Below are 22,381 nucleotides of genomic sequence, written 5' to 3'. Positions count from 1 at the left end.
TCTTAACAGGAGTGCAGGGGTTAGTTGTACTCTAGGGATATGCTCAGTTCCTTAGTCATGTCCAATGCTTTGCGACCCTGTGGACTGTAGTCTGCCCAGCTCCTCTGTCCATGGGATTCTCCAGGTAAGAATATTGGGGTAGGTTGATATTTCCTCCCCCAGGGGATCTTCCTGACCCAGGGATCAAACCTGCATCTCCTGAGTTAGCAGTTGGATTCTTTACCACTGAGCCATCTGGGAATCCCATGCTGTAGGGAAGAGTGAGAGTATTAATGTCAGAAATCAGACAAGAAGGAAAGAAGGAAAAGTATAATTTTCGTATGTTGTGACTAAAATGGGAGATTGTCATGGAATAAACCACTTATAAACTGTAAAAGATTTTATTCAGAGCATAAAATTAATATGCATAATGTTCATGTAACAGGCAACAACCGAATAGAAGCTATAATGGAAGAAAAGATCTTATTTATACTAGTGATGAGAAAGGTAAATTACCTGGGAATAAACTTCATAAGAAATGGGAAAGATTTTTATGAAGAAGTGCTAGCTAAGGGATTGGAAGCCTAAAAATAGCATCGGGTTCCCTAATTAGATGTATTCACTTGAGATCAGGAAGGTGGAAGTTAGGAAACCGTCCTCCTGTGGCTCCTGGCCCTGCCACAGGAGAAGGATGTGGTTTTGTTGCAGCTAGTTCCTTCTTTATTCTCAAGCTTCCCAGGTGTCAAGAGGCAGCAGTGGCTGTGGCAGCTTTTTGATCCAACTCTGAGATCCGGGATCACAGGATAAGATGCCCCTCTTCTACCCTCAGGCAGAGGCTGTGGCTCCAGCCCTAGCATGGCTCCAGTAGCCTCAGAAGTAGCAGCTCCCAGGGTGGACCAGTTTGGCAGTGTTATTCACTCCAAGATATCTAGCCTAGAAGTGCTTCTCCAGGCCTCCCAATGATTTGGTAAGGACTTAATTCTCTTTATTCAATCGCTTCCTGTGTAAAATACACAGGGTGATTTCTGTTTTCTGTATTGAAATTTGTCTGACATATTTGATATTGGAAGTGGTTGCAGAAATGAGACCCGTCAAGATGGGAATCTGGGATTGGGTTTGACCTGACTAGGTTTGAAGATAATGGTGAACTTGCCACTAGGGGAAAATATGCTGTGCTGGGCTTAGTCACTCAGTCATGTCCTATTCTTTGCAAGCCCATGGACTGTAGCCCACAAGGCTCCTCTGTCCATGTGGATTCTCCAGAGAATACTGGAGTGGGTTGCCATGCCTTCCTCCAGGGGAATCTTCCCAACTCAGGGATCAAACTCAGGTGTCCCACATTACAAGTGGATTCGTTACTGACTGAGCCACCAGGGAAGCCTAAGAATACTAGAGTGGGTAGTCTATCCCTTCTCCAAGAGATCTTCCCAATTCAGGAGTCCAACCAGGGTCTCCTGTATTGCAGGTAGATTCTTTACCAACTGAGCTACCAGAGAAGCCCGAAAAGTGAAAGTGAAAGTCATTCAGTCATGTCTGACTCTTTTTGATCCCGTGGACTGTAGCCCACCAGGCTCCCCTGTCCATGGAATTCTCCAGGCCAGAATACTGGAGTGGGTAGTTGTTCCCTTCTCCAGGAAATCTTCCCAACCCAGGGATTGAACCCAGGTCTTCCACATTGCAGGCATATTCTTGACCATCTGAGCCACCAGGAAAGTCCAAGAATACTGGAGTGGGTAGCCTATCCCTTCTCCAGGGGATCTTCCCAACCCAGGAATCGAACCAGGGTCTCCTGCATTGCAGGTGGATTCTTTACCAGCTGAGCTACCAGGGGAAATGGGTTATAGCAAATCTAGGGCATGCAGTGGAAAAAGTTTCATAAATAATCCCCTGTGGTTGCCTGATGGAGAAGGAAATGGCAGTCCACTCCAGTATTCTTGCCTGGAGAATCCCAGGGACAGAGGAGCCTGGTGGACTGCTGTCTATGGGGTTGCACAGAGTCGGACACGACTGAAGTGACTTAGCAGCAGCAGCAGCAGCAGCAGCATTGTTGCCTGGAATGAACAAGTTTACTAAAGGGGAGCCTTCAGTGGCTGCTCTCCTAGACAGTCATGATGGGAATGAGGGATTCAAGACGGGGTGGGTTATATTGGAGAGTTTAAAGAAACAAAATGATGTATTGTGAAAGTCAAAAAATACAGAAGTAAATTTAATATATGGTAACAGTGACATTTAAAATCTATCAGGGAAAGATGGATTAGTTAGTAAATGAGGTAGGGCAGATGCATAGCTATCAAGATATCAAGTAAAGTCGGATCTATACTACGTAACTTGGATCAAAAATAAATTCCTGATGGGTCCAATTTTTAAAGGAAAAAAAATGAGATGATGAAACATTAGGAAGAAACCATGTTGCAATCATGTGAATTTCTCAATTAAACCTTCAAGTAGAAATACATGAGCTTTTTAACCCTGAGCAATTGCTACCATGTTAGCTTTAAAAAAAAAAAATTATTGGAAATAAGTTGCTTTACACCATTGTGTTAGTTTCTGCTGTACAGTAAGGTGAATCCATTATACATATATCACTCTTTTTTAGATTTTTTTCCCATTTAGGTCACCACAGATCCTTGAGTAGAGTTCTCTTTGCTAAACAGTAGGTTCTCTACATTAGCTTTTAAGTTACTGTTTTTGCTCAAAATACACTCTAGAGTTAATGTTGTTTTCCAGATCGTGGTCTTCCTGCCTGCCCTGTGTTGTAAGGTGGGGTTCCCTATTTCATAATCAAGGAGAAGGCCAGGCTGGAGCGTCTGGTCCATGGGAAGACCTGTACACACTGTGGCCTTCACGCAAGTCAACTCAGAAGACAAGGGCACACTGGCTAAACTGGTGGAAGTCATCAGGATCAATTACAATGACAGATATGGTGAGATCTACCATCATTGGGGAGGCAGTGTCCAGGGTTCAAAATCAGTAGCTCATATTGCCAAGCCGGAGAAGGCAAAGTCAAAGAACTAGCCACCAAACTTGGTCAAGTGCACATTATTGAGTTTTCTGTACATAAAAGTAATAAAAAGTTCTTCCAAAAAGAAGAAGAAGAAACCATAGAAGGATTTTTCAGAGTAATACAAGAGAGGTGTAGGTCTAAGTATAATGTAACTAAATGTAGTAAGTAGTAAAACAAAAGTTTGGTAAAAATTGACCAATTAGAAATGGGAAAAGTCTGCATGGCCAATAAAACCAAAACAATCAAAGGGGAAAAAACAAAGCAAGTAAAATAGCATAAGAGAACTCAAAAGGCATGTCAAACTGAGAACAAGTTTTGACATTCATTTCTAAGAAAGGAATTATTTTTATGATTATATGAAGTATTTCTATATCCAGTAGAAAAGTAGACAAAATACATAAATAATTTGTAGCAAATGAAATGCATATGTCTCATCATTCATAATAAGAGAAATATAAATTAATACTTTTTTTTCATTTATTAAATTGATAAGTTCTGGTTCTGGCCAAAATGGAGTAATTCCATTGCAGCCTATGTCTGCCACTGATTACCTCTTAAACCTCTGGACAAAATATGAAAAGGATGCTACGAGGTGGAGAAAGGGGTGAAAATTCATGATTGTTTTTTTTTTCTCCCTTCTCTGTCCTGGAGCTTTCATAGTCACAGTACTTCATTACTATAGTACAGTGACATGGATAATTAGACCCTGATAGAAAACCTATCCCTCTGGTCAGAGGAGATGGGAAGAGGGACACTTGTATGAAGTAGGGGGAGGATCTCTGTCAGTTTTTCTCTCTCTCCTCAACATTGCCCTGAGGGCTGCCCCAGCTGCACAGAGCAGCACAACAGATATAAAGGACAGCAAACTCCAGAGGAGCTCTTATCTTTCTGGCCAGCAGAACTGGAAAAAGGATGTTCTGGGTGCTAGAGATTATGAAAGAAATGTCCCAAAGGAGAGTGGTAGAGAAGGAAATCCCTAATAATGTTACACAGCCACAGCTAACTGTTACAGGAGTCCATATCATTAACTGAAGTCTACCATTTGTGTTTTCCAACAACTAATTTGTCATATTTACAGTTTTGATGTGTTAATTGTAGAGATGAAAGGAGACCCTCTTTGTGAAAGGCATTTTTAATATTTCCATTCAATTTTTATTTTTCCAGTCCTTCCAGCATATAAATATCAGAAGATGTTATAGGGAGAGATGGCCATAAATTCAAGGAATGAGAAAATAGGAATTGTGCAGCTGAAAAAAAAAAGTCTATTGAGTAATCAATGTCTAAACCTATAGAACCTCTAAACAATTTGTCCTGATTTTCAGAAGAGAAAAGAACTTCTGGCCACCTACCGTGATGGCCACAGGAGAACTGATCAATAAGTTGTAAGCTGCTATGACAGAGCATTAGGAGTCTAGAAAGATCAACACACAGTCCCTTCCAAGTAATTAGGCTTCTGTGCTCTATCCCTGGTCTCCCTCTTTCCTGTCTTGAACCTGGAAAACACAAAGCAGGGTCAGGGGACAGAAAAGCAGACCCAGCTTCTCCGGCATTGTAGGACTTCAGGCATCTGTCTCCAGCGAACTGCGGGAGAAAGCGCCCATTCACTGTTTCTCTCATTCCTTTTAAGAGTTATTGCATTACTGGGATCCTTAACTGGGGATGTATCATGGATAAAACTGAAAAATCTCTGCCCCTGTAAAGCTTACATCCTAGTGAAAGATTGACAAAAAATAATATAAAGCGTTAGAAGGTGATGAGCACTAAGGAAAAAAGAAGTATGTTAAGGTAAGAGGAACCAGAGATCAAATTGCCAATATCCGCTGGATCATCGAAAAAACAAGAGAGTTCCAGAAAAACATCTATTTCTGCTTTATTGACTATGCCAAAGCCTTTGACCGTGTGGATCACAATAAACTGTGGAAAATTCTGAAAGAGATGGGAATACCAGACCACCTGACCTGCCTCTTGAGAAACCTATATGCAGGTCAGGAAGCAACAGTTAGAACTGGACATGGGACAACAGACTGGTTCCAAATAGGAAAAGGAGTAGTCAAGGCTGTATATTGTCACCCTGTTTATTTAACTTATATGCAGAGTACATCATGAGAAATGCTGGGCTGGAAGAAGCACAAGCTGGAGTCAAGATTGCGGGGAGAAATATCAATAACCTCAGATATGCAGATGACACCACCCTTATGGCAGAAGGCAAAGAAGAACTAAAGAGACTCTTGAAAGTGAAAGAGGAGAGTGAAGAAGTTGGCTTAAAGCTCAACATTCAGAAAACGAAGATCATGGCATCTGGTCCCATCACTTCACGGGAAATAGATGGGGAAACAGTGGAAACAGTGTCAGACTGTATTTTGGGGGGCTCCAAAATCACTGCAGATGGTGACTGCAGCCATCAAATTAAAAGACGCTTACTCCTCAGAAGGAAAGTTATGACCAACCTAGATAGCATACTGAAAAGCAGAGACATTACTTTGCCAACAAAGGTTCGTCTGGTCAAGGCTATGGTTTTTCCAGTAGACATGTATGGATGTGAGAGTTGGACTGTGAAGAAAGCTGGGCGCAGAAGAATTGATGCTTTTGAACTGTGGTGTTGGAGAAGACTCTTGAGAGTCCCTTGGAGTGCAAGGAGATCCAACTAGTCCATTCTAAAGGAGATCAGTCCTGGGTGTTCTTTGGAAGGAATGATGCTAAAGCTGAAACTCCAGTACTTTGGCCACCTCATGCAAAGAGTTGACTCATTGGAAAAGACTCTGATGCTGGGAGGGATTGGAGGCAGGAGGAGAAGGGGACGACAGAGGATGAGATGGCTGGATGGCATCACCGACTCGATGGACGTGAGTTTGAGTGAACTCCAGGAGTTGGTGATGGACAGGGAGGCCTGGCGTGCTGCGATTCATGGGGTCGCAAAGAGTCGGACACGACGGAGCTACTGAACTGAACTGAAGGTAAGATGGTGGGATGGACTGGAGAGCAGGTATTAAAGAATAGTTAGAAAGGGCCTCGGTGAGAAGATGGGATTTGATTCCAGGTTCCTGTGAGGGAAGGAAGGAAGGAAATAAATCATCTCCTTAATTAACAAAGAGCTTTGAAAGCAGAGGGAACAAAACCCCAGGGCACAGATCCGGAGGTGGGAGGTGGCAAAGGTGGTAGAGGGTGTCTGGTGAATAGAGCAGGGAGACTAACCTAGCTAGGGTGGAGAAAAAAGGGAGAGTAAGAGATTTTCTCCGAGGTAGGGGAAGGCGGGGCTAGGAGGCTATAATCTATAAGATATTTGGCTGTATTGGATATGAAGTTTTAATAATATACTGTATTTGGACTTTTCATTACCTGAAAGTGAATTACAACTAAAATGAGACATTCTTATATTTGAAAGTGACAAGAAAGTTGGACTGTGGACCTTCTGTGCTCACTCAGTCGTGTCCGACTCCTGGCAACCTCCTGGACCACAGCCTGCGAGGCTGCTCTTGTCCATGGAATTTTACAGATAAGAATACTGGAGAAGGTTGCTATTTCCTTCGCCAGGGGATCTTCCCAATCGGTGGCTCGATCCTGCATCTCCTGCGTCTCCTGCATTGACAGGAGAATTCTTTACCACTGAGCCACCAGGGAAGCCCCAGTAAGAGACAGGAAAAGAGGAAAATGTGAAAGGGGCATATTTCTTTAGGGGTCGCCGTTGGACTCTTGGAGTGACAGCCCAGTCCTAGGAGGCCCCGCCTCTCCATTTTGGTCCTGCCCCCGTCCTACTGGACAGCCCTGCGAGGCCCCGCCTCTCCTACCGTGGGCCCGCCGCCACGCGGAGTGACAGCCCTAAAGGCAACCCTTTTCCTTAGCAGCCTCAGCTCTCAATGCAGGCGACAGCGGGGTTTGGCTCGTCTAGCGTTTCTCTGGGGCAGCCACGTCTCTCCGCCGGGGGTGACTCACCGCAAGGCCCCAGCACCAAGCCCCGCCTACCCCCACCGCGGCCCCGCCCCGCCTGCGCGAGATTGCGTCTCAGCCCCGCCACGCCCGCCACCCGCAGCGCTCAGCGGCGCCCGCCCCGCAGGCCCCAGCCCGCCTCTATCCCCGAGAGTTGCTCGCCAGGCCTCCGGGACTCGCCGGCTCTCGGGCCCGCCCCCGAAGACGTGGAGCGCTGAGGCGGCGGGTGAGTGGGGTAGGGGGCCGGCGACCCCTGACACTCGGCGGCCAGAGCCCAGGTCTCTGCGGGTCGTTGAGTGTGGGCTGCCGGGTGGCGGCGCGACGCTTCCAGGGACTCCTGGCCGCCACCCTTCCTTCCCGGTGTACCTTCCGGGGCTGGCAATCTGGGAGTGGGGAAATGGGACCGGGAGGGACGCCGAGGTTGGGTATTTTTCGAGTCGGGGGGCGGAGCGGGGAGGAGTGCAGGTGGGAGTGGCATTCGCAGGCTTGGACGCTGCAGAGGGCCAGGGTTGGTCTGAGGTGAAGGGTTCGTAGAAGAAATCTGGTGAGGTTGAACTCCGGTGGCTTGTGGAGGCAGGATGCGGGGGCTTGAGGTGTTCCAGACCTATGGGGAATGAGGTGATTCGGGGTGAAGAAGTCGGCGAAGCCCAGTGAAGGGCGTTTTGGGGAAGGACCAGCTCACGGGGGCCGGTGATTCACGCTTCCTTGGACAGTCGGAAAGCCTGTGACCCCAGCCAGCTTGTGAGTTCTGCTGTTTCTCACACTGGGGTGATCGAGTTTCCAGACTTTCAACAGGGACACATCGTGCAGCTTAAATAATAGATGCAAATCAAGGGTAGTGCCTGGGACCCCTGAGAGCTGTGACTGGACCAGGTGCTTCTCCTAATTTACCTGGAGCCCTGGCCGCGCCAGCGTTGGTGGGCGCTGTCCTCTGTAAAACCCTATTCCAGCAACCCAGACCGTGTGTGGAGGTCCCACCCTTACAGAGTTCAGAGTTGAGGTTGTTTATTCGGACTGAAAAACATCACAAATATTTAAAATATTTTAAATCGTGTATAGAGTTTTAATGTTTAAAAATCGAATCCTGTGGGGTTTTAAAAAAAATTTAAATCTTTCTTTTGTGATTACTTTCCATTTAAAGTTACATGGAGCTAGAGAACTAGATGTTTTCTAACAGCCCATTCTGTGAGTGTGACAGACAATTGTAAATTAACTGTGGAAAGTAGATCGTATCTGTTATGACCAGATATTGCTAAATTGTAGAACTGCAGATGAAGAATGAAATTGAAAAGACCCTAAAATACTGGAAAGGGAAAGAAAAGTCCTGGTAAATTGGAAAGCGTGTGCATTTAAAAAAACAAATCAACAAGCTAAGTGAAACTTTTCTTCATTGTAAAAAAACTCAGAAGATAGAGAAAAGTATAAGGGATGAACATTAAAACTCCATGTTATTTCACCAACTCTGATATTTTGATGCAATTCTTCTTTATTTTTGTTTTTTTTGCATAACTAAACGTTTGGTGGTTTCGACACTAAGTAATGTCTGACTCTTGTGACCCCATGGACCGTAGCCCGCCAGGCTCCTCTGCCTTTTGGATTTTCCAGGCAAGAATACTTGAGTGGGTTGCCATTTCCTTCTCCAGGGGATCTTCCCAACCCAGGAACTGAACCCGGGTCTCCTGCACTGCAGGCAGATTCTTTACCGCCTGAGCTACCAGGGAATTCTAAATAACTAAATGTACATATTACATAATTAGGGTCATATTGTTTTACTTTGTGTTTTGGTTTTTTCCTTTTGTATTTTTAGTATTTTCCTGGATCATTGAAAATTCTCCCTAAACATCTTTGTAAATGGTGGTGTGTTCATCAGGTGAATTCATTCTTTTATCACTTAGGAGCGGTTCAGCTGTGTGCCAGGTCTTGTGCTTGGGGAGGAGTTTCATTGTTGCTCTAGGTTCTCAGACATTATTCCAGCCCAAAGAAGCAGAAATCTTGACAGTGTCTGGGGTGCTAAATGTAGACAGACTATTGAGTGCAGCATGTAATCAGGTGTGGGCAGCTGTGACCAGGTCGTCTTTATGGCATCATGTCTCAACTCTCCCCCACCTTTCTGTGGAGTCCTGAGGCCGGGAGGTTCCCAGGTATGTACCTCAGGGAATGGGCCTCAGCATCTTCCCTGTGTTGGGGGTGTCCGTATGGAACTCTAGTGAGGGGTGGAGGTGTGCGGTGCTCAAGTTCCATTCTCAGATCTGCCCACATCTTAGGTGACTCTGAGGGGCAGCTGCCCTAGGTCTCAAGGGGGACTGTCTCACAATTGCTCTCATAATTAACTACCTGCCGAGGTTTTAGAGGCTGTCTCTAAGTTGTCTTAGACCTCAGGAGCCCTAGGAGGGGTCCTGTCCCTTTTCCTTCTACCACCGGCCTTTAAAATTGCAACTTTTCTCCTAGGAAATCTCTCTCATCTTCCAGCTTGATCAGTGTAGCCCTTCAGTTTTCTTTCACGGACATGATCCTGCTCTACTTTATGACTGAAAGTAATTTTGTCATTTTGATCAGAGCTTCTCCTTGAGTCTGACGTAAGGTGATTCCTAATGACAGCCTTGTCCATTTACTTATTATTATTCTTTGAATTAATGATAATTCCATTGACTTTTCTTCTTTACCCAAACTCAAGAAGAGAAGTAAGGGGTTGTTATTCTTCTTTTTTTTGATCCTTGATAAAATATGTGAACACCCCCCGCCCTCTTGGTTGAATCACGGTGAGTTTCTTTGCGCACGTGCGTTTCGGCCACCATGTGGTCAGGATGTCGCTCTTATAATAGGCAAGTGATTCCAGTAGCTAACATAAAAGCAACCAGGAGCCAGTTCCTTTGTAGGTCTCCTTTAGCCTGTGTGCAATTCAATACATGATAAAGGAGAAAGAGTTTGGGATGGCTGTCTACTGACCCTGTGCCGAGAGTATATGGAACCTAGCTGCTCTGTGTCGTGTAGTTATTCCTGGGTGCTGGCCTGGCCAACTCTCTGGATAAAAGGGGACACTGGCTATGGTAGCAGAAATCATTCTACTCTCTTGTGCCCAGGAAATCTATGTGTTCAGTCATTGCCTGTTTTCAGATTGGCCCCAACAGGAACTGTGAGGCCCTCTGCCATGCCCACACTTAAACCCACCATGTCCCCCCACCTGGTTTTCTGGTTCCACGTACTACTCAAGTGGTAAAGAATCTGCCTGCGATGCAGGCAACCAGGGTTCAGTCCCTGGGTCGGGAAGATCCTCTGGAGAAGGAAATGGCAATCCACTCCAGTACGCTTGCCTGAAGAATTCCATGGACAGAGAAGCCTGGCAGGCTACAGTTTGTGGGGTCTCAAAGAGTTAGACACAACTGAGTGACTAACAACACACACATACACTAGTCTAGTGTGCATTGTAACAGTGAAGCCAGCTCCAATTAAGACCCTCTGGTGAAAGTGGATTGCAGAACTCGGCTTAGCCCTGGCCGCCGTGAGGTTTCTTATTTTTACCACCTTACACTTGATATCCCCTCTGTTGGGCCCGCCCATGTGGAGAGGTGGGTTTGGAGCAGGCCTGGATTGCACTGGTCAGTGAACCACAAGAGTGATGTTGCATGCAGAGCCCAGAGAGGGACAGGACTGCCTGAGGAGAGAGCATCCACAGGCATGATACTGTGCAGTGATGGAAATTCCCTGAGTAGAGGGCCCGGGAAGGAGGGCACAGGGCTTCGGGGACAGGACCATGGTCATTTAAGAGAGGTTCCTGCCTCTTAGGTCACCCAGCCCATAGGTACGCTGTGGCCCAGTGGGTGGCACATGTGTGAAGCACCTGAAAACAAGCAGTGTTGAAAGATGCTCCAAGAGCATCTTGTGTACCGGAGCCTTGGAGGGGTCAAAGCTTACCAAGCTCCACTGAACTGCTCAGAGCAGAGCCTAAGCAGCACTGGCATTTATGTTAGTCTGTGAGTCTCTTAATGATCGAAAGCACGCGGCTGGCTACACAGCTGTGGTACGGCCACTGCTGTGGTGAGACTATAAACCAATATTATTGGCTAAGTTCATAAAAAGGGGGAAAAAAGGTTCTTTGCATACGGCATGGTATCATTGAAAGAGTGCTGGATTTCAGTCCTCTTTCTGCTACAATGGTTGTATAACTTCAGTCAGTTCAGTTCAGTCACTCAGTCGTGTCCGACTCTTTGCGACCCCATGAATTGAAGCACGCAAGGCCTCCCTGTCCATCACCATCTCCTGGAGTTCACTCAAACTCACGTCCATCGAGTCGGTGATGCCATCCAGCCATCTCATCCTCTGTCGTCCCCTTCTCCTCCTGCCTCCAATCCCTCCCAGCATCAGAGTCTTTTCCAATGAGTCAACTCTTCGCATGAGGTGGCCAAAGTACTGGAGTTTCAGCTTTAGCATCATTCCTTCCAAAGATCACCCAGGGCTGATCCCCTTCAGAATGGACTGGTTGGATCTCCTTGCAGTCCAAGGGACTCTCAAGAGTCTTCTCCAACACCACAGTTCAAAAGCATCAATTCTTCGGTGCTCAGCTTTCTTCACAGTCCAACTCTCACATCCATACATGACCACTGGAAAAACCATAGCCTTGACTAGACAGACCTTTGTTGGCAAAGTAATGTCTCTGCTTTTCAATATGCTATCTAGGTGGGTCATAACTTCCTTCCAAGGAGTAAGCGTCTTTTAATTTCATGGCTGTGATCACCATCTGCAGTGATTTTGGAGCTCCAAAATATAAAGTCTGACACTGTTTCCACTGTTTCCCCATCTATTTCCCATGAAGTGATGGAACCAGATGCCATGATCTTCGTTTTCTGAATGTTGAGCTTTAAGCCAACTTCTTCACTCTCCTCTTTCACTTTCATCAAGAGGCTTTTGAGTTCCTCTTCACTTTCTGCCATAAGGGTGGTGTCATCTGCATATCTGAGGTTATTGATACTTCTCCCTGCAATCTTGATTCCAGCTTGTGCTTCTTCCAGCCCAGTGTTTCTCATGATGTACTCTGCATATAAGTTAAATAAGCAGGGTGACAATATACAGCCTTGACGTACTCCTTTTCCTATTTGGAACCAGTCTGTTGTTCCATGTCCAGTTCTAACTGTTGCTTCCTGACCTGCATATAGGTTTCTCAAGAGGCAGGTCAGGTGGTCTGGTATTCTCATCTCTTTCAGAATTTTCCACAGTTTATTGTGATCCACACAGTCAAAGGCTTTGGCATAGTCAATAAAGCAGAAATAGATGTTTTTCTGGAACTCTCTTGCTTTTTCGATGATCCAGCAGATATTGGCAATTTGATCTGTGGTTCCTCTGCCTTTTCTAAAACCAGCTTGAACATCTGGAAGTTCACGGTTCACATATTGCTGAAGCCTGGCTTGGAGAATTTTGAGCATTACTTTACTAGCGTGTGAGATGAGTGCAATTGTGTGGTAGTTTGAGCATTCTTTGGCATTGCCTTTCTTTGGGATTGGAATGAAAACTGACCTTTTCAGTCCTGTGGCCACTGCTGAGTTTTCCAAATTTGCTGGCATATTGAGTGCAGCACTTTCACAGCATCATCTTACAGGATTTGAAATAGCTCCACTGGAATTCCATCACCTCCACTAGCTTTGTTCATAGTGATGCTTTCTAAGGCCCACTTGACTTCACATTCCAGGATGTCTGGCTCTAGGTGAGTGATCACACCGTCATGATTATCTTGGTTGTGAAGATCTTTTTTGTACAATTCTTCTGTGTATTCTTGCCACCTCTTCTTAATATTTTCTGCTTCTGTTAGGTCCAAACCATTTCTGTCCTTTATTGAGCCCATCTTTGCATGAAATGTTCCCTTGGTATCTCTGATTTTCTTGAAGAGATCCCTAGTCTTTCCCATTCTGTTGTTTTCCTCTATTTCTTTGCATTGATCACTGAGGAAGGCTTTCTTATCTCTTCTTGCTATTCTTTGGAACTCTGCATTCAGATGCTTATATCTTTCCTTTTCTCCTTTGCTTTTTGCTTCTCTTCTTTTCACAGCTATTTGTAAGGCCTCCCCAGACAGCCATCTTGCTTTTTTGCATTCTTTTCCATGGGGATGGTCTTGATCCCTGTCTCCTGTACAGTGTCACGAACCTCATTGCATAGTTCATCAGGCACTCTATCTATCAGATCTAGTCCCTTAAATCTATTTCTCACTTCCACTGTATAATCATAAGGAATTTAACTTTAGGTCATACCTGAATGGTCTAGTGGTTTTCCCTACTTTCTTCAATTTGAGTCTAAATTTGGCAATAAGCAGTTCATGATCTGAGCTACAATCAGCTCCCAGTCTCGTTTTTGCTGACTGTATAGACCTTCTCCATCTTTGGCTGCAAAGAATATAATCAGTCTGATTTCGGTGTTGACCATCTGGTGATATCCATGTGTAGAGTCTTCTCTTGGGTTGTTGGAAGAGGGCGTTTGCTATGACCAGTGCGTTCTCTTGGCAAAACTCTATTAGCCTTTGCCCTGTTTCATTCTATATCCCAAGGCCGAATTTGCCTGTTACTCCAGATGTTTCTTGACTTCCTACTTTTGCATTCCAGTCCTCTGTAAAGAAAAGGACATCTTTTTGGGGTGTTAGTTCTAAAAGATCTTGTAGGTCTTCATAGAACCATTCAACTTCAGCTTCTTCAGTGTTACTGGTTGGGGCATAGACTTGGATTACTGTGATATTGAATGGTTTGCCTTGGAAACGAACAGAGATCATTCTGTCGTTTTTGAGATTGCATCCAAGCACTGCATTTCGGACTCTTTTGTTGACCGTGATGGCTACTCCATTTCTTCTAAGGGATTCCTGCCCACAGTAGTAGATATAATGGTCATCTGAGTTAAATTCACCCATTCCAGTCCATTTCAGTTCGCTGATTCCTAGAATGTCGACATTCACTCTTGCCGTCTCCTGTTTGACCACTTCCAATTTGCCTTGATTCATGGACCTGACATTCCAGGTTCCTATGCAATATTGCTCTTTACAGCATCGGACCTTTCTTCCATCACCAGTCACATCCACAGCTGGGTATTGTTTTTGCTTTGGCTCCATCCCTTCATTCTTTCTGGAGTTATTTCTCCACTGATCTCCATATTGGGCCTCTACTGACCTGGGGAGTTCCTCTCAGTATCCTATCATTTTGCCCTTTCATACTGTGCATGGCTTAGTTTCATTGAGCTAGGCAAGGCTGTGGTCCATGTGATTAGATTGACTAGTTTTCTGTGAGTATGGTTTGTGTGTCTGCTCTCTAATGCCTCTTGCAATACCTGTCTTACTTGGGTTTCTCTTAACTTGGACGTGGGGTATCTCTTCAGGGCTGCTCCAGCAAAGCACAGCCACTGCTCCTTACCTTGGACAAGGGGTATCTCCTCACAGCCACCCCTCCTGACCTTGAACACGGAGTAGCTCATCTTGGCCGTCCTGTGCCTGCGCAGCCACTGCTCCTTGGACGTGGAGTTGCGCCTCTTGGCATGTGTAACTTCAGGTTTTATTAACGTGAAATAGTGTGTGGTCTTGGAACCAATTGATCCCTAAGGCTCCTATTGCTCTAAAAATTCTATCCTAGTCCAGCTTCTGCAGTGGTTTTGCCAGTCTCCTGAATAGGTAACAAGTTCTTTCAGTTTATATGCTTTTGCTGCTGCTGAGTAATTTCAGTCGTGTCCAACTCTATGCAGCCCCATAGACAGCAGCCCACCAGGCTCCCCCATCCCTGGGATTCTCCAGGCAAGAACACTGGAGTGGGTTGCCATTTCCTTCGCCAATGCAGGAAAGTGAAAACTGAAAGTGAAGTCGCTCAGTCGTGTCCGACCCTCAGCGACCCCATGGACTGCAGCCTTCCAGGCTCCTCCATCCATGGGATTTTCCAGGCAAGAGTACTGGAGTGGGGTGCCATTGCCTTCTCCGTTATATGCTTTTACCCAAAACTAAACAAAAGAATCTTTTGAAGCTTGGCAACTTCTTGTGTTCAAAGTTAATATGTTTTTAATTTTAGGAGTAAAGCAAAATATTATATTGCATATGTCATTTTAGAAGTATGTTTTCGTCATTACTGCAGTGTATATTTTCCACCTGTTATTGAAAAGTTGAGTCTTCTGTTTTATAAACATAGAAGGTATTTGTTTCTAATCATAAGAAATACGTGCTCACTAAAATTCAAATTAGGAAGAAAAATGTAAAGAAAATAAAAATTATCATGGATCCTACTACCTGGAAATGCCAAGGAAAAATATATCTGCCTAATCATTGATGGAATTTTTATTAAGTGCACATACCCACCTGTGACTAACACAAGTGTGTATAATACACAAGTCTGTCATATGTGATGAGTAGGTATATATACACACTTGTGGTTAAGGCTGTGAGCTCTGGCATCAGGCTGTCTGGTTTTGAAGCCCAGTTCCCCTCTTTGCAACTGTGATGTGGACTGTTTTACTTCTATCACCTCAGTTTTCTCATCTGTAAAGTGAAAACATTGAAATTCCTTCTTCACGAGGTTGGTGTGAGACTCTTGTGTGCTTAGTCGCTCAGTCGTGGCCGACTCTATGTGACCCATGGTCTGTAGCTCGCCAGGCTCCTCTGTCCATGGGAATTCTTCAGGCAAGAATACCAGAGTGGGTTGCCATGTCCTCCTTCAGGGGATCCTTCCAACCCAGAGGTCGAACCCAGGTCTCCCACATTGCAGGCAGATTCTTTACTGACTGAGCCAAAAAATGTATAGTCTTGGGGAATTCCCTGGTGATCCAGTGTTTAGGACTTTGAGCTTCTACTGTAGGGGCCATGGGTTCATTCCTGGTCAGGAAGCTTTAGGTTCCTGCATGTAGAGCAGCACAGCCAAAAAAGAAAAAAGAAAAAGAAAAACATAGCCCAGTGCTTTGAATGCAGTAGCTAGTGTTGTCATTTTACAATTATGGTGGATTATATATATTCATAAATGGGGTCACACTCTGCATTTTTACCTTATAGTGTGTTATAAAACATTCTCATGTTAATGGAGTTGGATCTGTATCCTGGTATTAATGATTCTGTTGTATAATAGACTTTATTTAGCCGCTCTCCTGTTTGACAATTATAGGAAAGATAGAAAAAAGACTTGTAATGAACTTCTTTTGTGTACATTTTTTATTATAGTTTTGGTATAAATTCCTGAATATTCATTAGGAGGACTGATGCTGAAGCTCCAATACTTTGGCCACCTGATGTGAAGGAGCCAACTCTTTGGAAAAGACCCTGATGCTGGGAAAAATTGAAGGCAAAAGGAGAAGGGGACCATGGGGGAAGAGATGGTTGGATGGCATCATTGACTCAGTGGGCATGAAATTGAGCAAACTCCCGGACATAGTGAAGGACAGGGAAGCCTGGAGTGATCTGAGTCCGACATGACTGAACAACTGGACAACAACATAAATTCCTAGAACTGGCAATGTTCTCTTGAATGGTGTATTGAATACCATTTTTCAGATTGCTACTGTTCTTTATGGGAAGGTGGAATTAACATCTGACAGCAATATGTGAAAATGCCAACTTTTCTGCTCTTGTGCCAGACCATCTGGGTTCTGTCCACCTTTCAACAAATCTGAAAAGGGAAAACATCTCATTGTTACTTTGCATTCTTTTCTTAGTAACTTTGAACATCTTTTCAAGTGTGTTGTCCTCTTTATTCCTTCTTTGTGACTTGTCATTTCAGTTTTTCTTGTATTTTCCTGTTGTTGATTTGTAAGAATTCTTTGTATATCAGAGATTGTGACATTTTGTCTGTAACATATGGGACATCTTTTTAAGGTTAAGGTCATGCTTGGAGACTGAAAGGAACAAGTATTCATTGTGAATTTCTAGATAGAGCTCATATGCTTCTTGAGAACTGAAACCTGCCTCTAGTTTCTCAGAAAGATTGTTTTATGACCTGTTGATTGTGAATAATTCTCACTCACTTTGGTGGTGCTTTAGTCACTGTGTCCTACTCTTGTGACCCCATGGGCTGTAGCCTACCAGGCCAGTCTGTCCATGGGATTCTCCAGGCAAGAATACTGGAGTGGGTTGCCATTTCTTTCACTTACATTAGGCAGTGCATAAAGGCAGCCAAGCTTTGACCTTTGATGCCTGTGCACATATGTCCTGTTGAGCCCTTCCTTTACTGTCACATTATCCTCACCATTCCTTCCATCTTTGCTGTTTGCTCATATACAGCCATTCTTCCCATGTCCCTGGTTAGAAACCATGGAGTCATCTGTGTATCTTCTCCAAGTTGAAGGCTTTCTAGTTCTCAGGCTCCCTTCCCAGAAAGTCATTTTGCCTCCTCAGTTTGCCCCTGTCCCTCCGGTTATTGGCCAATAAGTTCTTTCACGTTTTCCATAAGCTGCAATAGAAAAACCCAAATGAACTTTTTGGTCAACCCAGCACCAAGTCTGTGTGTTAGAATGATTTGATGTATCCTCGCTTCTCAAAAGTAAGATGTCGACCTTATTTACTTTTGTACCTTTAGACTCCATCATGACCTGGCCCATAGTCACCCCATGATTAATGTTTGTTGTATTTGATATTTCCATGTAAAAGATGATGATGGTAAGCTTCTATAGTCTATTGGTAGATTAACCTTTTCCCAAACTTTTTGTTATGAGGAATTTAAGAGGTTCAAAGGAATTGAAAGCATACCAGGACAAAAGCCGCCTAAATGTACCAGTTGGGATTTATATCACCCTGGCACATAGTCCTCTGCTCAAAAACCTCCAGTGACTTCTTACTGACTGTTGAGTCAGATGTAAATGGCAGCAGACTTTCCCATATGGTTGCAGCTCACAAACAGGTTATCACCCTGCTCTGGTCAGGACTTTACCCTCACTTCATTGACTTTACACGTGTTGTTCCCTGCATAGAACATGCTTCCCTCTTTGCTGGACCATTTACTTTTGTGTATGAGGTATTCTGAGTTCCCATAGCTCTAATTGCTAACTCTTTTGTCATTCTATATAATTCCTTACCACATTATTAGCTATTTGAAGGTGAGAACTCAGTCCTATTTTGACTTGGCAGTCTAGCCTGCTGACTCTCATTTGGCTGATACCTGGAAATAGCATTCCTGGTGTATTTGTAGTATAATTTACATCCAGCATTAATTTATAATGCCTGTGTTGCCCCAAACAAAACTTATGCTCTGTTAGTGAAAAACAAAAGCTTATGAGTCCAGGCCAGTCTTGGTCTGTTTAATCAGCTTGCTGCAAGACCGTGAGTTCCCCCAAAGAAAGGAAAGATGCCCTGTATTGTTGGTCACACCTTCTGTGATTGTACCCAATAATTGATTTGCACTTGTGCTTTGGAGTCATTAAAACTTCCATTAAGTACAAAGTTAGAATAAAGGAGTCCAAAGTCTGAAAAGTGCCCCTGATGAGAATCACTGAGTTAGAGAGATTGACATGAGAAACACTTTAAAGGGAGGTCGTTAGGCCTTAGTGACTGATACCATCAGTGGGTCTCCAGATTGACTGTGACAATTTTCAGGCTTGGTAACAGAGATAAAGATGATACCTCTGAGAAAGTTAAGGACACTGGGAGGGGCAGCTGGTGCTGGGGACATAGACCGCATACTGCAACATGAAACTGGAGTGTGTCAGCTCCCTGCTCATAATGAATTGGTGACTTCTGTTGTATGTTGACAAGGCGCAGTTGCTTTGTAATAGTCAGGAGCCATCATTAGGTACCGGTCCATTCCCATCCTCCTTCCCCTAAAACAGAGTTCATGCTCCAGCCATAACTAATCACTTCTATTTCTCTGAGTCTCTTGGCTATTTTTCATCATTATTTTGTAGGGGGCACTCTATTTCCTCTACCTGGAATGCCATCCATTGTCCACCTGGCAAACTCTCGTTCAACTTTCTAAGTCCTGTTCAGGTCCGTCACACCGTCTGTAAATACTTTCTTAGTTCTCTTGTGAGAGTACCTTTTACACTGTTATGCCATCACTTACCTGAATGTCCCCTCCACCATATTCTGATCTGCTTACAGACAAGGGTGTTGTTCCCTTGTTTTTGTACAGGGCCTGGCCCCCACAGGTGCTGTGAACCATTGGGTGAGCCTGGCATGTAACCCATCTGGATCATGGGAAAATTCCTTTTGTCTAAGAAGCCAGACTTGTGGTGAATTGTGGTTAATTTTCATTAAGAGAAAATACAGATATAGTCTATATTTGTTTTTTTCCGTGAGAACCCATGTTTACTTCTTATTTTCAGCAGGTTTGTCAAAAGATGAAAGTGACCTTATCTGCTCTGGATACTCATGAGAGTTCTTTCACGCCTTTGGTCGTCATAGAACTTGCTCAGGATGTCAAGGAAGAAACCAAAGAATGGCTGAAAAACCGAATCATCACTAAAAAGAAAGATGGAGGTGAGCAAAATAAATATTACTCCGATTTAGTCATGCCCACTTGAATAAAACTGCATTTACAAACGTGTTTCACAGTTTTCTGGTTGATCTATTTTTAAAATTCATGGTCATTTCTTTGCTCTTTGTTCTATACCTAGGACTTGAAAGGAGGTCTTTTTTTTTTATATATATTCTTTTTTTTTTTAATTTATTTTATTTTATTTTTAAACTTTACATAATTGTATTAGTTTTGCTAAATATCAAAATGAATCCGCCACAGGCATACATGTGTTCCCCATCCTGAACCCTCCTCCCTCCTCTCTCCCCACACCATCCCTCTGGGTCGTCCCAGTGCACCAGCCCCAAGCATCCAGTATCGCGCATCGAACCTGGACTGGCAACTCGTTTCTTACATGATATTCTACATGTTTCAATGTCACTCTCCCAAATCTTCCCACCCTCTCCCTCTCCCACAGAGTCCATAAGACTGTTCTATACATCAGTGTCTCTTTTGCTGTCTCGTACACCAGGTTATTGTTACCATCTTTCTAAATTCCATATATATGCGTTAGTATACTGTATTTATGTTTTTCCTTCTGGCTTACTTCACTCTGTATAATAGGCTCCAGTTTCATCCATCTCATTAGAACTGATTCAAATGTATTCTTTTTAATGGCTGAGTAATACTCCATTGTGTATATGTACCACCGCTTTCTTATCCATTCATCTGCTGATGGACATCTAGGTTGCTTCCATGTCCTGGCTATTATAAACAGTGCTGCGATGAACATTGGGGTACACGTGTCTCTTTCCCTTCTGGTTTCCTCAGTGTGTATGCCCAGCAGTGGGATTGCTGGATCATAAGGCAGTTCTATTTCCAGTTTTTTAAGGAATCTCCACACTGTTCTCCATAGTGGCTGTACTAGTTTGCATTCCCACCAACAGTGTAAGAGGGTTCCCTTTTCTCCGCACCCTCTCCAGCATTTATTGCTTGTAGACTTTTGGATCGCAGCCATTCTGACTGGCGTGAAATGGTACCTCATAGTGGTTTTGATTTGCATTTGTCTGATAATGAGTGATGTTGAGCATCTTTTCATGTGTTTGTTAGCCATCTGTATGTCTTCTTTGGAGAAATGTCTATTTAGTTCTTTGGCCCATTTTTTGATTGGGTCATTTATTTTTCTGGAGTTGAGCTGGCGGAGTTGCTTGTATATTTTTGAGATCAGTTGTTTGTCAGTTGCTTCATTTGCTATTATTTTCTCCCATTCTGAAGGCTGCCTTTTCACCTTGCTAATAGTTTCCTTTGATGTGCAGAAGCTTTTAAGGTTAATTAGGTCCCATTTGTTTATTTTTGCTTTTGTTTCCAATATTCTGGGAGGTGGGTCATAGAGGATCCTGCTGTGATGTATGTCAGAGAGTGTTTTGCCTATGTTCTCCTCTAGGAGTTTTATAGTTTCTGGTCTTACGTTTAGATCTTTAATCCATTTTGAATTTATTTTTGTGTATGGTGTTAGAAAGTGGTCTAGTTTCATTCTTTTACAAGTGGTTGACCAGATTTCCCAGCACCACTTGTTAAAGAGATTGTCTTTAATCCATTGTATATTCTTGCCTCCTTTGTCAAAGATAAGGTGTCCATATGTGCGTGGATTTATCTCTGGGCTTTCTATTTTATTCCATTGATCTATATTTCTGTCTTTGTGCCAGTACCATACTGTCTTGATAACTGTGGCTTTGTAGTAGAGCCTGAAGTCAGGTAGGTTGATTCCTCCAGTTCCATTCTTCTTTCTCAAGATCGCTTTGGCTATTCGAGGTTTTTTGTATTTCCATACAAATTGTGAAATTATTTGTTCTAGCTCTGTGAAGAATACCATTGGTAGCTTGATAGGGATTGCATTGAATCTATAATTTGCTTTGGGTAGTATACTCATTTTCACTATATTGATTCTTCCAATCCATGAACATGGTATATTTCTCCATCTATTAGTGTCCTCTTTGATTTCTTTCACCAGTGTTTCATAGTTTTCTATATATAGGTCTTTAGTTTCTTTAGGTAGATATATTCCTAAGTATTTTATTCTTTCTGTTGCAATGGTGAATGGAATTGTTTCCTTAATTTCTCTCTCTGTTTTCTCATTATTAGTGTATAGGAACGCAAGGGATTTCTGTGTGTTGATTTTATATCCTGCAACTTTACTATAGTCATTGATTAGTTCTAGTAATTTTCTGGTGGAGTCTTTAGGGTTTTCTATGTAGAGGATCATGTCATCTGCAAATAGTGAGAGTTTTACTTCTTCTTTTCCAATTTGGATTCCTTTTATTTCTTTTTCTGCTCTGATTGCTGTGGCCAAAACTTCCAAAACTATGTTGAATAGTAATGGTGAAAGTGGGCACCCTTGTCTTGTTCCTGACTTTAGAGGAAATGCTTTCAATTTTTCACCATTGAGGATAATGTTTGCTGTGGGTTTGTCATATATAGCTTTTATTATGTTGAGGTATGTTTCTTCTATTCCTGCTTTCTGGAGAGTTTTTATCATAAATGGATGTTTAATTTTGTCAAAGGCTTTCTCTGCATCTATTGAGATAATCATATGGTTTTTATTTTTCAATTTGTTAATGTGTTGTATTACATTGATTGATTTGCGGATATTGAAGAATCCTTGCATCCCTGGGATAAAGCCCACTTGATCATGGTGTATGATCTTTTTAATGTGTTGTTGGATTCTGATTGCTAGAATTTTGTTAAGGATTTTTGCATCTATGTTCATCAGTGATATTGGCCTGTAGTTTTCTTTTTTTGTGGCATCTTTGTCAGGTTTTGGTATTAGGGTGATGGTGGCCTCATAGAATGAGTTTGGAAGTTTACCTTCCTCTGCAATTTTCTGGAACAGTTTGAGCAGGATAGGTGTCAGCTCTTCTCTAAATTTTTGGTAGAATTCAGCTGTGAAGCCGTCTGGACCGGGGCTTTTGTTTGCTGGAAGATTTTTGATTACAATTTCAATTTCCATGCTTGTGATGGGTCTGTTAAGATTTTCTATTTCTTCCTGGTCGAGTTTTGGAAAGTTGTACTTTTGTAAGAATTTGTCCATTTCTTC

The 22,381-nt window shown here is 43.3% G+C and overlaps 1 protein-coding gene and 1 non-coding gene across 9 annotated transcripts in view; both read left to right on the top strand.

Annotated features, from left to right (window-relative positions):
* ANO10 (anoctamin 10) overlaps window positions 1-22,381 on the top strand; it is a 277,242-nt gene that overhangs the window by 42,287 nt on the left and 212,574 nt on the right. For 3 of the 8 annotated variants that reach the window (XM_024982851.2, XM_024982847.2, XM_059879756.1), the window contains exons 1-2: window positions 7,007-7,133; window positions 19,157-19,310. In XM_024982851.2, coding sequence (XP_024838619.1) covers window positions 19,172-19,310 — 139 coding nt within the window. In that variant the 5' untranslated portion in view covers window positions 7,007-7,133; window positions 19,157-19,171. 8 annotated transcript variants of the gene reach the window in all.
* On the top strand, window positions 2,389-2,457 carry LOC112443557 (small nucleolar RNA SNORD36). Its single transcript, XR_003031968.1, has one exon. It is a non-coding gene; the product is annotated as a small nucleolar RNA SNORD36 (small nucleolar RNA).

This window comes from Bos taurus, chromosome 22, assembly GCF_002263795.3.
Source record: "Bos taurus isolate L1 Dominette 01449 registration number 42190680 breed Hereford chromosome 22, ARS-UCD2.0, whole genome shotgun sequence".
In the NCBI taxonomy this organism is placed as follows: domain Eukaryota; kingdom Metazoa; phylum Chordata; class Mammalia; order Artiodactyla; family Bovidae; genus Bos; species Bos taurus.
Note: the sequence above shows the minus strand (reverse complement) of the source record. Positions and strands in the feature narration are given on the sequence as shown.